General features: G+C 37.3%; 2 protein-coding genes across 2 annotated transcripts; one reads left to right on the top strand and one right to left on the bottom strand.

Moving 5' to 3' along the window:
• The first annotated feature begins 6,630 nt into the window (after window positions 1-6,630).
• Window positions 6,631-7,266, top strand: LOC104883617 (uncharacterized). Its single transcript, XM_010668162.1, has one exon. The coding sequence runs from the start codon at window positions 6,631-6,633 to the stop codon at window positions 7,264-7,266; it is 636 nt and encodes a 211-aa protein (XP_010666464.1).
• Window positions 7,267-13,095: 5,829 nt separating this feature from the next.
• LOC104883616 (uncharacterized) lies at window positions 13,096-13,829 on the bottom strand. Its single transcript, XM_010668161.3, has one exon. The coding sequence runs from the start codon at window positions 13,654-13,656 to the stop codon at window positions 13,096-13,098; it is 561 nt and encodes a 186-aa protein (XP_010666463.1). The 5' UTR covers window positions 13,657-13,829.
• Window positions 13,830-14,822: the final 993 nt, after the last annotated feature.

Raw genomic sequence — 14,822 nt, 5'->3', positions numbered from 1 at the left:
CATATGTTCACTAATTTAAAATACACAATAATAACCTAACATGAATATGTGAGAACATAAGTGGTACACAATTTGTGGCCCAAAATATTCGGGTTCGGCCAAACTGTTGGAACACAAGGTGACACTCAAGAAAGGGGGTTGAATAAAGTGACGAAATCTGATCGATTTTCACAAAATCTCTGTTATTGCACAGTGCCAGACACTGTGTGAAACGCTCGTAAATTTCTGTTTTGAGTTTTCGCAAAAATTAAAACTAAAACTATATTAAATCAATACTCAAACTCAAGATATAACGTGGTTCAATCTCACCTCTGAGATCTACGTCCACAAGAAACAAAAACTCTTTTATTTCTTTAAATCCTAAAATATCAACCTCTTGATACAATAAGATTTTCCTCACTACGTACTAACTCTAGTAGTGACCCCCAATACTTAGGGTCTGTTCTCCCCATCTTATTTTCAGTTCAGTTCAGTTCAGTTCAATTATGTTCAGTTCAATTATGTTCAGTTCAGTTCAGTTCAGTTCAGCTCTGGACAATATTTCTACTCTCACATATCACTATTCATTTCAGTTCAGTTCAATTCAGTTAATTTTAGTTCAGTTCAGTCCACCAGTTCAATTCAGTTCAGTTCACTTCAGTTGCTTTATGTCGAAGAGAACAAGCCCTTAGTATAACAATAAAAGTTTCCTTCTTATAATAATGAACTCGTGACATCTAAGATCGATAGAGGAACTTTAGAGTTTAGGGGTGCAAATTATCCTAATCTTTTTGCCTGTACCTAAGGCTTGGTGTTGTTAAGCTCAAATGAACTTAATTATACTAAACTCAACTGAATTGAACTGAACAAAACTCTATTAAAAATAATAATTATCATAATAAATTAAATATAATAATAATATCATTTTTTTTACCGTATACCCACAATAGTTTTTTTTTTTTGCACCGCATACCCTTGCAAGTTTCAAAATTCACCATATACCCCTAATACTTTTACAAATACATCCGAATACCTTTATAACTAACAGAAGTCTAGTCATAATCCCTAGTTCTGTTAGCTAACTCTAACTAACCCTAAATGACCCTAACTGCCTTCACTCTTGTTTCTCTCTCCACACAACCCCTTTCCCCTCCCCCTCCACCAACCGCCTTTTTTTTTTTTAATCTCTGACCACCTCTCCTTAAATAAAACACACCCGCCACCCCCACATTAACGGAGGCTTACATTGCATCCAACACCCACACCATCAGGTTAGTCAGCCTACTCCCACTTTCTTCGTAAGTCTCTCTTTCCTTGTATCTCCATGTTTCCTCTTTGTTGTCGATGTTACGCGTTTAATGTGGTGCCTTAGTCACCGCCACGCAAGATGGCATTGTTGTTGCCGCAGTACTTGGTGGTGCTATCATCTATTGTGCTACTATTTTGATGCCTAGTAATGCTCTTAATTTGCCGACTGTTGTCTAGTGGGGCCACAAGTCAGTATGGCTGGGGTTTTGAGGGGTGGGGTTTTTTGTGGGTTTTCGTGAGTGAAAATAGGGAGGGGGTGTTGGTTATGAGGTGTTTTTCAAAGGTGGGTTTTAAGGTTATGCGGCTGATTTTCGAAGGTGGGGAAGGAAAAGGAGAAGGAGCTAGTTTTTGAAGGTGAGGGAAGGAGAAGGAGCTAGTTTTCGATGGTAGGGGAATATGAGTGGGTGGTTTCACGAAAAAAGTGATTTTTTAAAGTGAGGTTAAAGGGTACGGGGAGGTTTTGGGGGTGGGAAAGGGGAGGGGATGGCTGCGTAACAACGAGGTTTAGAGTTGGGGTGTGGGTGGTTGAGCGACTATGAGGATTAAGGCTGGGAGTGGGGATGTATGGGCGCCAGTGAGAGTTGGGGCTAGGGGTGGGGGTGGCGAGGATTGGGGCCTTTTGCGGGGGTTTAAGAAGGGTGCGTGAAAGAGAAGTTAAGATTTAATTAACAGCAACAACAACAAAAACAACAACAACAACAACAACATCAACAACAGCAACAGCAACAACGAGCAATAGTAGCAACAACAACAGCAACAACAACAACATCAATAATAACAACAGCAAGGGCAACAACAACAACAACAACATCAACAACAACAGCAACAACAGTAGCAACAACAATAACAACAACAACAACAACTACAGCAACAATAGCAGCACCCACAACAGCAACAACAACAGCAACAGATGATGTGTCTAGTGAAGCCTCAGAACCGGTGTGTGATTCTTCGCCGTAGATTTTCTTCTTCTTTGTACCCACGGCTTTTCTCCGCTTAGTGATCCACCCCGACACTAACTTGGCCTTGAAATCTTTGAATCTCTAGGCAACAACGGATAGAAACACATTCTTCTTGGCTTCATCATTTTCAATATTCAATTGATTCTACAAAAAACGCATTTCACAAATTAGTAAATATTACACATATATTTAACTAAAGTGTTAAGATTCTAAACGTATTGTACGCGAAGCTTACCATAATATCTTCCCAAATCATCTTTTTCAAAGACTCGGGCACCTCTTTCCATGAGTGGAGAATGGAGAGCTTATGCACGCAAATCCCAATTTGCATGGCATACTTTTGACGCCATTTTCCACAAGGTTACCCCAAATGATTGTACTCCAAAGTCATTAGGGTGGGTTTCCCTAGTGACTTTGTAGGTCCCCTTCCATTTCTCTTTTTCGTCGCCAATGACTTCCTATCCCTTTGTGCATCTTTTTCTTCACGGCGAGCTGGAACCAATTCACCCCGCTCCTTTTGGTAATCGAAAGACTCATCCTCGGTAGTGTGTTCCGCACTCGTATCCGTATGCACCTCCGCCATGTCCCTGAAATTGTACAAATATACGCATTAATATTAATAAAAATTCACATTTACGGAGAGAGGGGGCAGTGCAGTAGGGAGGGGGCAGTGCAATGGGGAGGGGGCAGTGGGGAGGGTGCAGCATGGGGAGGGGCTGGGTGCAATGGGAGGCGTGTGAAGGGGAGGGGGTGCAGTGGGAGGGAGCAGCAGGGGAGGGGGGGTACAGTGGGAGAGGGCAGCAGGAGAGGGGACAGTGGAGGGGGTGTGCAGGGGAGGGGTGCAGTGGGAGAGGGCAGCAGGGAGGGGCAGTGGGGGGAGTACAGTGAGGGGTGCAGTGGGAGGGGGTCAACAGGGGAGGCGGGCAGTGGGGTGTGTAGGGGAGGGGGGCAGTGGGGGTTTGCAAGGGGTGGGGAGTGCAGCAGGGAGGGGGTGTAGTGGGGGTGGGGCAGTGGGGGGAGGGGAGTGCAGCACAGCAGGAAGGGGGTGGGCAGTGGGGGGTGTGCAGGGGAGTGCAGCAGGGGGAGGGGAGTTCTAAAAATGACATATACGTTCCCGAAATTCTAAAAATGACATATACCTTCCCGAAATTCAAAAAGAAACAAAGGCAAGCCTAAAACTCTACACACTAGTTATAATATATCTCATTTTATCATATTCAAATAGAAAATGAAGCTAAATGACTCGAGAAATAGGAATTGGACGGAAAAAGACATAAATAGGCCTAAAATCACATTTATGTTCCCGATATAGGATCAACAACAAATGCAAGCCTAAGAATCTACATACTAGTTATATTATGCCTCATATAATGATGTTCAAAGAGAATTTGGGGTTAAATGACTCGATAAGTACGATTTGGGAGCGAAAAGGCCAAAATAGTTACAAATTGGAGAAATTACACAGACCTGAGTTTATGTCTCATGATTTATTGCTTCCGCCGTTTTTAGGATCCTCAAGTACATGTATCCCTTCCGTGTGATCTACACGCATATAGTTCTCGACATATTCACATCATCTTCCACACTAATTTCAGGATAGGTAAAAGGGGGAGGTCCTCAAATGCATCATATTCTTCCTCATTATCAACATCACCAATACCGAGGATACTCCTTTTACCAGGTACAACAATTGACCACTTATGATCAGCAGGATCAGTTACAAAAAATACTTGCTTGACTTGTGATGCAATTACAAATGGCTCCTCAGTTTCACGTAGACGACTAAGGTCAACAAGAGTGAATCCGCAAGGATCATCGTTTCTTACACAACGTCGATTATCGTCAACCCACTTGCAACACAAGAGGCAAATATTAAAAGTACAGTAGTCCAGCTCCCATATTTCTTGTATTCGTTGCTTTCAGCATGTACAAGCGACTTATCTTTCGAGCTTGCATATTGTGTAGACGACGCCACAAGTGAAACACCACTATTTTGTTGCGATCTTGACTTCAGATCTTGACGTTCAGTCCAAAACGTATACCCATTAATATCATAACCCTCATAAGAGCGTACAGTTTCACGAGGACCAAATGCTAACCACTTGACTGTTTCAGGAACACTTTCATCCAAATCATTGAGTACTCGTTTATGAAACCAATCAATGAAAGTCTTGTTATGCATTTGCGTCAATGCCCTCACTCCTTTTCCAGGATTGCTAACACGTAATTCCTCCATATGTTCATGTAAATAAGGATGGACATCTGGTACGTGATGCAATACAAATAAGTGAGCTTGTTTACGCTTTTCTACGGAAGGTGTGATCAATTTTGAACCAATTGTACCCTTGCCCTCAAGTCTGCCCTCGTGTCGGGATGTCGGAAGTCCAACAGGATAACACTAGCAATACTCAGCCAAAAATACTGTCCTCAAATTACTGATCTCTTCACCACAATCCCTTGAATTATACTACCTTCTGGTTGTGCAGGATTCCGAACTTTATCCTTCAAAGTTCCCATATATCTCTCAAAAGGATAGCACCACCTCAAAAACACTGGACCACACAGCTTAATTTCTCGAACTAGATGGACAATGAGATGGACCATAATGTCAAAGAATGCGGGGGGGGGGGAAATACATCTCAAATTTGCATAGAGTTTCAACTACTCTGTCCTGCAAGGAATCGAGGGTCGACGGGTATAGGACTTTGCTGCATGATTGTATGAAAAAATGAACACAGTTCTGTAATGGTGTGCCTCACATGCTTTGGAAGTATCCCACGAATTGCAATCGGTAAGAATACTTGCATCATGACATGACAATCGTGCGATTTCATACTCGATAACTTCAACTCACCATTTAAGGTAACAAAGCGCTTCATATTCGATGAGTAGCCAGTAGGGACCTTAATGCCATACAAATGACTCGCAAAAAATCCGTTTCTCTCACGGACATCGTGTAGCAAGCTGGTGGAAATAATTCTTCTCCGAATCCTCCACCTTTTTACTTTTCTGAGTTTCATCATCAACCCTTTCCTCCCTTTTTCTTCTTCCTTCGTCCCTTTTCTAGCCCACAACTCTGGTCGAAGCCCCTCTTTTCCAAGTAAAGTCGTGTGCCTTAACATCTTTTGTCTTGCCCGGAATATTCATAAGTGTCGAAAGAATAGCTTCAAAACATTCTTCTCTATGTGCATGACATCCAAACAACGTCTGACCTTTAGATCTTTCCAATATGGGAGTTTCCAAAAAATGGCTGTTTTTTCCATAATCCTGTAGGTCGATCAACCTCACTAGCAGGTTTACCAAAGATTGTTTCAATGCCCTTCACCTGATTATAAACTTCAGTACAGTTAATGGTCTATGAGCAACTTCTTCTTCAACGTGGCATCGAATGCCTTCTTCTCAAACCGATCGGGATGGTCGCGGCTGAGGAGCCTTCGTGTGCGCATATACACATGTTTGCAGCCCTTAAGGTGTTAGATTTCATGTCATCTAAACAAATCGGGCAAGGTTGTTTTCCTTTAGTCTTATACCCAGATAAGTTCCCATAAGCTGGATAATCGTTCATAGTACAAAAAAGCATGGCACGCAGAGTGAACATCTCATTAGCATACGCATCAAATACTAACACTCCTTCGTTCCACATCTTCTGTAAATCTTCAACAAGCGGCTGGAGGTATACATCTATGTCATTTCTAGGTTGTTTGGGCCCCGATATAAGAAGCGACAGCATCATATACTTGCATTTCATGCACAACCAAGGAGGCAAGTTGTAAACCACTAAAACTACTAGCCATGTACTATGCTGCAAGCTGAGATTGCCAAAAGGGTTCATGCCATCCGTATATAATCCAAGCCTCAGATTCCTATCCTCATTACCAAATGACCTATGCACCCTGTTGATAGTTTTCCACTCAGGCGAATCAGCTGGATGCTTGAGCAGACCGTCTTTCTTCCTACGATCTGCATGCCACCTCAAATTCTTCGCATCTCCTTTAATTGATCATTGTGCACAAGATCTTTGTGCAGTGGTTAAGTCATACTTAACTTTCAGTTTCAAAAAGTCATTATTTAAGCTCCAAAGCACTGTTGGTTTAGGTGCAGTTAGATGGTTTATAAATATTAATCCCTTAGATAGGTGGAAATATGATCCAACTTTGTGCAATGATGAACGTACAAATAACTTTGTTGAGAGCTTTAACTTAACTATTGGAACCGACAGATGCTACCCCATACTGACTTTACTAGAAGGTATACACATTAATTTTTATCATTTTCATTCTTTACTTTAAATATATGTTACGTATTGATGTTGGTTTGGTGTTATGTAGGGATGAGGAGGATAGCCATGGTAAGACATGCCACCAGACAATAGTTAAGTGAAATGTGGGCAGATGGAGTGTGTCCTAACATCAGAGAAAAAGTAAGGGTAATTATCAAAGACTCAAGGACATGTCATGCATACCTATCAGGTAGAGGGGAGTATGAGATTCAAGATGGTAGAATTGTATTGCCTATTTCACTTACCAATAGAACTTGCATCTGTGGAAGATGGCAGATAAGTGGCATCCCATGTAAGCATGGAGTCAGGGCTATATTGGTTGCTAGGAAGGAACCACTTGACTATGTTAGTGAGTGGTTTTTAGTGTTAAGATATAAAGAAACATACAGGGGGAATATTTCACCCATCCCAGATCAAGAACAATGGCCTGAGATGGACTTGCCCAAGCTTACTCCATTTGCCATGAAAAGAGGAATAGGGATACCTTCTAAAATTGAAGAAGGGAGGAAGGAGATCAACAAAATTGGAAAAGAAGCACAACAATTCAATGCAAAAAATGCAGAGCTTTTGGGCACAACTCCAAAACCTGTAAAGGAGGTGCAACTGCTAGGGAGATCAGAGAGCAACAAGGAGGTGAATTACAATAAAAAGAGGGAAACGGGAAAAAAGGGAAGGGTATTGGCAAGAGGGAACATCTCACAAGATGAGGCAATGATCATAATCTCATTGACATCATGATGTCACAACAATCACAACCACTGACCCAGGCAACAGATCAATCATCATCAAGTCAACCCCATTAGCTCAACTAAGAAAAGGGAAATTCGATTGGAAGACCATGAGCCAATCAGTTAGTCTTGATGAATCACAACCAATTAGACTCCCTGAAGAAGATGTAAGTGCCAAAAGAAAGAAAATCATGGATAGAATTTTAATGTTATCTGGGTGATTTTAAGTGTATGCACTATAGATTTTGTTTCAAATTCTATCATATTGTTGATGTCAGTGCCTAATATTTTATTATTGTCACCTGTTTTTGTTGGGCATAATATAATGTTGTTTCAAAGCCATGTTATTTTTGTTTCTTTTTGGATTCAGCATGCCTTGTTGGCAGAAATTACAATATTAGATAATTTTTGTGTATACACATTTTGACACTTTGTTGTGAATTAAAATTACCTTTTCATTAGATATGCAAGTGAAATCATAGTACAAACTAATGATCCAAAACAAGACCAAACATGTAATTACTACTAATTTAACCACAAAATATCCCATGCTTCACTTTCCAAAACAAAAAAAAAAAAATAGAGTAAAGATATCTCTCTCACATCTTAATGACAACCACCAAAAGGACATTCATGACTAACCCAATTTTGACAAAATCTCTCAAAAATACACCTAGATCAGACACTTTTGCCTTCACAAGCTCCTGCCTTATTTCAATGAATTGGCTTTGCCCAGTTTGTGAATTTGCAGCATCACCATGCAACATACCTTGTTCCCCTCTTCTCATTATGTGATTGTTGTTGAACCACACAATACACTGGCAGTACTCACACTTGAAATACCGCTTCCTTGGATTGCGTTGTGAATGTGAGATATGCAATTTCGCCAATTTTGGAGGACTAAAATTACATTTTAGTGCAAAAAATTCATAATCATTTGTTGCTGCACTTGGAGAAAAGTAAAAAAAGAAGACATTTTTTTAGGTTGAGAGGAGATGCAAAAATCTAAGGAAGAATGGTTGCAAATTGAAATTTAGGAAGAGAGAGAATTTGGGGGTAAATTGGGGCTCATATAAACAAACCCTAGAATTCTTTATGGGAAAAAAAATAAAACAATCCACTAACTATAATTAATGTATAACACTAACGAAAGGTTAACAACAGGGGTAATTTGTGTAACACTTTAAAAGTTATGGGGCACAATGTAGATATTAAAAAAGTTGGGGAACAATGTAGAAAACCAAAAATCACAGGGGTACAACATAGAAAAATCATGTTGTTTTTGTCTCTTCCATACTCCATCTACTTGTATTGATATTGTAGTTTCATTTCCTTCATTCCCATATTGCCATATGTTTTCTTTAGCTTTATTTGTACACTATTGTCTGCTCTAATATGTCCTTCCAGGTTTCGTTGTTGACTACTTGCCTTTCTCCAGTAGTTCATAGCATTATTTACTTGTTGGAGAATCCTATTTGGATTACAATTCCCTTTTTTGAAGCATATTTCATGACGGTGTTTCCATATTTCCCATAAAATAACTATGACTTATATATGTCCCTTTGAAGAGTCTCATTCCATTTCATTTAAATAGCATATGTTATTTGCTACCCATCATTGTAATGGAATTTGTTGTTGCATTTCAACCCTAAGTCCTAGATTTGGAAGCTGCTCATATCCTTCTAGTTACTTCGCAGTCCCTAAAGAGATGCTCCATCGTCTCTAAATTTTTCCCACATAATTTTCAAATGTCGTCCTTATTTATTCCCCATCTATTGAGTTCATCCATTATCGAGATTACTCGTTTAAACTTTTTCTAGTTCCCTATTACTATCCCATCGGTAAAAATACAATACTCGAATTGCAGGTACCAAAATTCTTTCTGGTTAGATCATGGGTCATCGTATCTATTACCTACCAAAGAAAATATCCAATTTTTAACACCTCTATGTGATCATAATATCAGTTTATAGATAAGGGTCTCATAATTCAGCACTTTTCGAGCTAGATTCAATATTATAGACATTATAATTATCTAGATTGTATATTTGAAGTTATGGTCCCTTGTAGTTTATTTGAGAACCAAACTCTGTATTTTAACTATCTAAAACTACAATTATCCACATTTATTATTCTAAAATTATAATATTAGATCGAAATATTTGTCAGGGATAGTCAACCTTTAGCTAGTTTCTTTAAAAACAAGCCAGATGTTTGATTAACAAAGAATAATTCAAGCTTGTGAGGGTATTCGCTTTAAAAAGGTTCAAGTGACCAGTGACTTGAACCCTGGGCTAAGTTTTTAATATTTTTTATAATCGCACCTCCCCAATGACCATCAATAGCCAACACCAAAACCTCTCATTCTCCTCCTCCTCCTCCTCTCTCTCACCTCCACCTCCACTTCCCCCTCCACCTTCAACGTGAATTCCAGTAACTCTACAAACTCTCTCCACCTTGACCCTAACACCTAAATCTCAGTAGTTCCTTCCCCACTTCCCCACTTTCTCTCTCCCACCTTGCGCCCTTTCTCTACCACCTTCTTGACCTCTTATCTATCTCCTTCCTCAAACTCCTCTTCCTTTTAGCTCTCAAAAACTCCCATACAATTTTCTTAAGTTACAAATCAGATCCCTAACAAATTTGATAAACAGACATATTAATCCTCAAATTGTAGCGGGCATGAATAATTCAACTATAAAATTTGGTGCTTTTTTTGTTGTCAAAGAAGCATAAATAGAAAAATAAATGATAGCTATTGCCAAATATAACTTTATTGAGGCTTCCGTTGTTATATTTTTAAATGGGGCTTATTTGATGCCTTTATCTATCAATGCATCATGGTTTATTAATTTCGGTGGGGGTGGTTTTGTCGGGGTGGAGCGGTGGGGAGGGGGATGTTTTCGACAGTGGGGGCTAGTAGCTGGGGTGGGTGAAGTAATATGTCGTTAGACATCCCGACAGTTATTAAATATAAAAAGAAATTATATTATAAAGACAATAGTTAACTATTTTAGTAATTATATTTTCATGCTAGAGAATAAATATGATTAATAGGACAATATTGATTGGGTCTATAATTAAAATACATTAATCCTATGAGGTCGCACATTGTAGTAGAAGTTGGACAAAGCAATCCAAAGTCATTTAGGATTAGGGTTTGGACCGGTTCTAAGGAAAAAAGGAGGAGAATTCGTTGTCCTAACTAGCGTATAACTCTTCTATTATATATAAGATATAATATTAAAGTTTAGGCGATCAATTTGTTAATCAGTTTATTTTCAAAAGAGAGAGAAAGCGCAAGTGAAACTATAAACTATTCCCTCTAATCGGCGCCTATACCACCTAAAAGCGAGAGATTTTTTCTCTTCCGTTCTAGCAGACATTGGTGTTTAATTGGTGCTCGTGAACTGATTAGAGGAGCAATACTTGGAGCTCTCAGATCTTCAAAGCTTGCATTCAACAGGAAAATCACACTACAAAAGTTTGATATTTAATACCTATTGAATGATTCATGTGTTTGATTATGTTTGCGATTGATATATGTTAGGAAATTATTTTTCGAAATTTCGATATATATATCCATATGTTACTACAGTGGGGGAGGGGGGGGGAGGGCTTGCATTGTTTCTAAGGGCAGGGCGTCTCATGAAATATGGAGGCCCTATGCTATCCATCAAAATGGGGCCCTTAAAAAATAATTTATAGAAGAAATTAAATTTTTTTATTATTATTATGTGTCATAAATCGTTCCTTACAGTTTGATAAATAAACCAAAATAAAATAAAAAAAAATCTACTAGGATCTTTTATTTAAACAAAGCCATCCTTCTAGCATTCTTTGAAGCAAAATCGTCCACCAAATCTTCATAATCAACTATTTCTAGAATATCGTTCTTAATCGCTATCAAGGCTAGTCCATTAAGTCTTTCTTGTGACATTGTAGAACGCATATAGGACTTCAACAATTTCAACTTTGAAAAAATTCTTTCTGCAGATGCGACGGTAACAAGAATAGTCAACAGGATTCTATATGCAATAACTAAATTAGGAAAAAATCAAGATGTTTCAAAAACTTTAACATATCTAAAGGGCCCAAGTCTTCATTGGGCAAGCATTCTTTAACCATTTGCAACTCCAAATACAATTTGTAATTATCAATATCAGATTGTTCATCTTTTTCCATTGCTTTTTCCAAACCTTTACAGTAGGACATTAAACTCTGATCATTAAAAGAACATAGCTTTTTAGAACTAAACAAGAAACCAAAAATGTTTTCATATTCTTGGTATTGTTCAAATCTCTTATTAAGAGAAACGATAGCTTGATCAACAATATATAAGAAATAATCAACTCTAAATGATTCTTTAGGAGATTGGAAAGCAACAGATGAAATATTAGTTGAATTCTCATCAAAAAATATTTTCTTCTAATGACACGCTTTTCACGAAAAGTAGGATCAATGTCCATTTCAATTGCAATCTTTTTTGCTGTTTCCAAGGCATCATGAAAACCGCTTTCTCCATATTGCTCAAAAAACAAAACCAATCCTTTTATTTTTTCAATAGCAACATCTATAAGCATATCCTTTGATTGCAAATGCTTACTAACCAAATTAACAACATATAATATGTCAAACCAAATAATAATTGCCATTAAAAATTCAAAATCACTCAACTCATTTGTCACTAGAGATTTAGCTTCACTTCTTATTTTAGAATCATTATCATTTTCTGCTACTTGAAGTAAAGCTTCTCGTATTTCCATTGAAACCTTATAGCTCTAACACTATCGATGCGACTCTCCCAACGGGTGGTTGACAAGGACTTAAGAGTCAATCCTTTTACATTGTCTTTCAAAATTTGCCATCTTTTTGTAGAACATGTAAATATTGTGTAGATACGTTGTATAATACCAAAAAAATCTCTGGCTTTAACACAAGTATTAGCCATATCACACAATGCTAAATTAAGACTATGACAACCACAAGGAGTATAAAGGGCTCTAGGATTTATATCTAAATGTTTTTTTTGTACTCCTTGATGTTTTCCCTTCATATTAGATCCATTGTAATAGCCTTGTCCCCGGACATTATCTATATCAAGATTAAGATCTTTCAACTCATTTTGTAAAACATCGAAAAGTCCTTAACCGCTTGTATCATTCACATTCAAAAATCCTAAAAAAGACTCCCCGATTATAGTGGAACTCGAATCAAAGTCGACATATCTTAATATTAAGGACATTTGTTCTTGTTGACTAATATCAGGAGTGCAATCCAGGATTACGAAAAAATACTTTGCTTGTTTTATTTTCTTAATGATTTCACATTTCATTGCAGAACCAAGCAAATGCCTTATCTCATTTTGAATGTTATGACCAAGATAATGAATATGTATTTCATCATGGCTAATGCGCCTAACATGTTCATGAACAACTAGATCAAATTCTGCCAACATTTCAATCAAGCCCAAGAAATTACCATTACTCTTTTGGTATATTTTCTCATTTGAACCATGAAAGGCTAAGTTATGTTTTGCAAAAAATTTTACAATTGAAATTATTCTTACTAAAACCTTTTTCCAATGCTCTTTCTCTTTTTTAATTTGTGTTTGACTCACTTTGTCAATAGTCTCATTTTTTTCAAGTCTTACACGCAAATCATACCAAGTTGCCATATTCTAAAAATGTTCCATACTTGTCTCATGCTCTTTTAGCCTTGTACTAATATGAGACCAATCACCAAAACCTTCATTAATTAATTGACCTCTTCCATGGCTTTTTTAAAAAATTTTACAGCAAAAACAAAAAACTTTATCAAGCTCCTTCGAATAAACAAGTCATTCTCTATCACATCTTTCTCCATTTGACAATATTCTAGTATATAAAGTTGTAGAAAACCGCTTAGAAAACTTATCTTTACGACCTTTTACAATAGACAAGTCTCTTTTGGGTCCCTTTTCTAATACTTCGATCATTTTAGAATTATGAGTATCCCAATTGCGTGGATCGAATACATCAAGACCAAATTGATTGTCATTACTTTCATTTGCGACATTATCTTTTTCAATGGGATCATTATTTTCATTCACACAATTATCATTTTTAGCATGATCATCATTATCATTACCACCAATATCATTCTCACTCGGCACATTATTAGCATCAAAAGAAATATTATCTCTATCTAAAGGCACATTATCATTAGGAATAACACAATTATCATCCAAGACTACTTCATCATTCACAACCACATTATTATTACTTTGAGTACCTATATGTGATTCTTTCACAACAAACTTATCAAGAGCTCCTCTTTGTGATTGAGTGAGCTCTTCAATTCTCTTTTTCTTTTTACGTTTTTCATAGCCACAATCATACTTCCTAATTTTGGGAGACATGGTAGAAGTAATTGAATAAAAAAATATGCAATGTATAATAGAAGCAACCTGAATCTAATGATATAAAAACAACAAGAAAGAAAGAAACAACCTGTACTCCAATCTTTTTAATTTCCTTTATGCAATGTCGTTCTTTGGAAAAAAGAAAAAACAAATCTGGTCGAAGGTTGTCTGAGACTGCATTCTTGCAAGAAAAATAAAGCAAAGTAGTTGCAGATTAGGAAGAATTGCAAAAGAATAGAAAAACAGAAGACACTACAAGATTATTACTTTAAAAGACAAATAACAATTTCCTTTTACACCTACAACTCATTATCAATGGTAGTGATACATTAATTCTCATGTGAAAGTTTTATGAAGAACTGTAAAAAGAATAAAACAAAGTAGATTAAGAAGATTAGGATATATTCAATTATTTATAACCAGGAACAAATCTACTAACACAATTTTATTCCAAAATGTGACTAAACAGATAAATGAATGAAGTTTAATCTCAACACTAGTGGAAAAAACTCCTTGTGCTACTTATTAAGTGCTTGGGTTGATTAATCAACCGGAGCACTTATTCACAAGTGCTCCGGTTGACTAATCAACCCAAGCACTTGTGAAATAAGTGCTCCGGTTGATTAATCAACCCAAGCACTTGATTGGACTCTGATTTTCCCTCCCAATAAGAAGTAATTAATTTTCGACTCTCTCTAATTAAGCCCACTTCTCCCTCCTTCCCTCAATTGGACTCTCTCAATAGAACCCTCACTCGCACCGTTCCTCTGTAATAGCCCTGTTTTTAAGCGCAATTATTTAAACGTTAAATATATTTATTAAGTTAATTATGTTTCGAAAATTCTTATTTTATTTAAGTTGTGGAGTATTACTTTAATTTGTCTTGGTGTAATATATTTGTTATATTAATTTTATATAGTTATTATTATTATTAATGTATATTAAGGATTCTAAGTTTAAGTTGAGCGGTATTTGGCCCAAATAAAAAACCAAAACCGGTGTTATTCTCGAACCATTAGACTGCCTTGTTATTTTGTCGGTTTAGTGAAACAAAACCCAAACCCAAAGAAATCCAATCTCATTTCATTTCTCCTTCCCCGTGAAAACTAATTTCTCCCAAACCGCAATTGATGAAAACCCGAAAACCCAAACCCCGTGAAACT

Source organism: Beta vulgaris, chromosome 1 (genome assembly GCF_026745355.1).
Source record: "Beta vulgaris subsp. vulgaris cultivar EL10 chromosome 1, EL10.2, whole genome shotgun sequence".
In the NCBI taxonomy this organism is placed as follows: domain Eukaryota; kingdom Viridiplantae; phylum Streptophyta; class Magnoliopsida; order Caryophyllales; family Amaranthaceae; genus Beta; species Beta vulgaris.
Note: the sequence above shows the minus strand (reverse complement) of the source record. Positions and strands in the feature narration are given on the sequence as shown.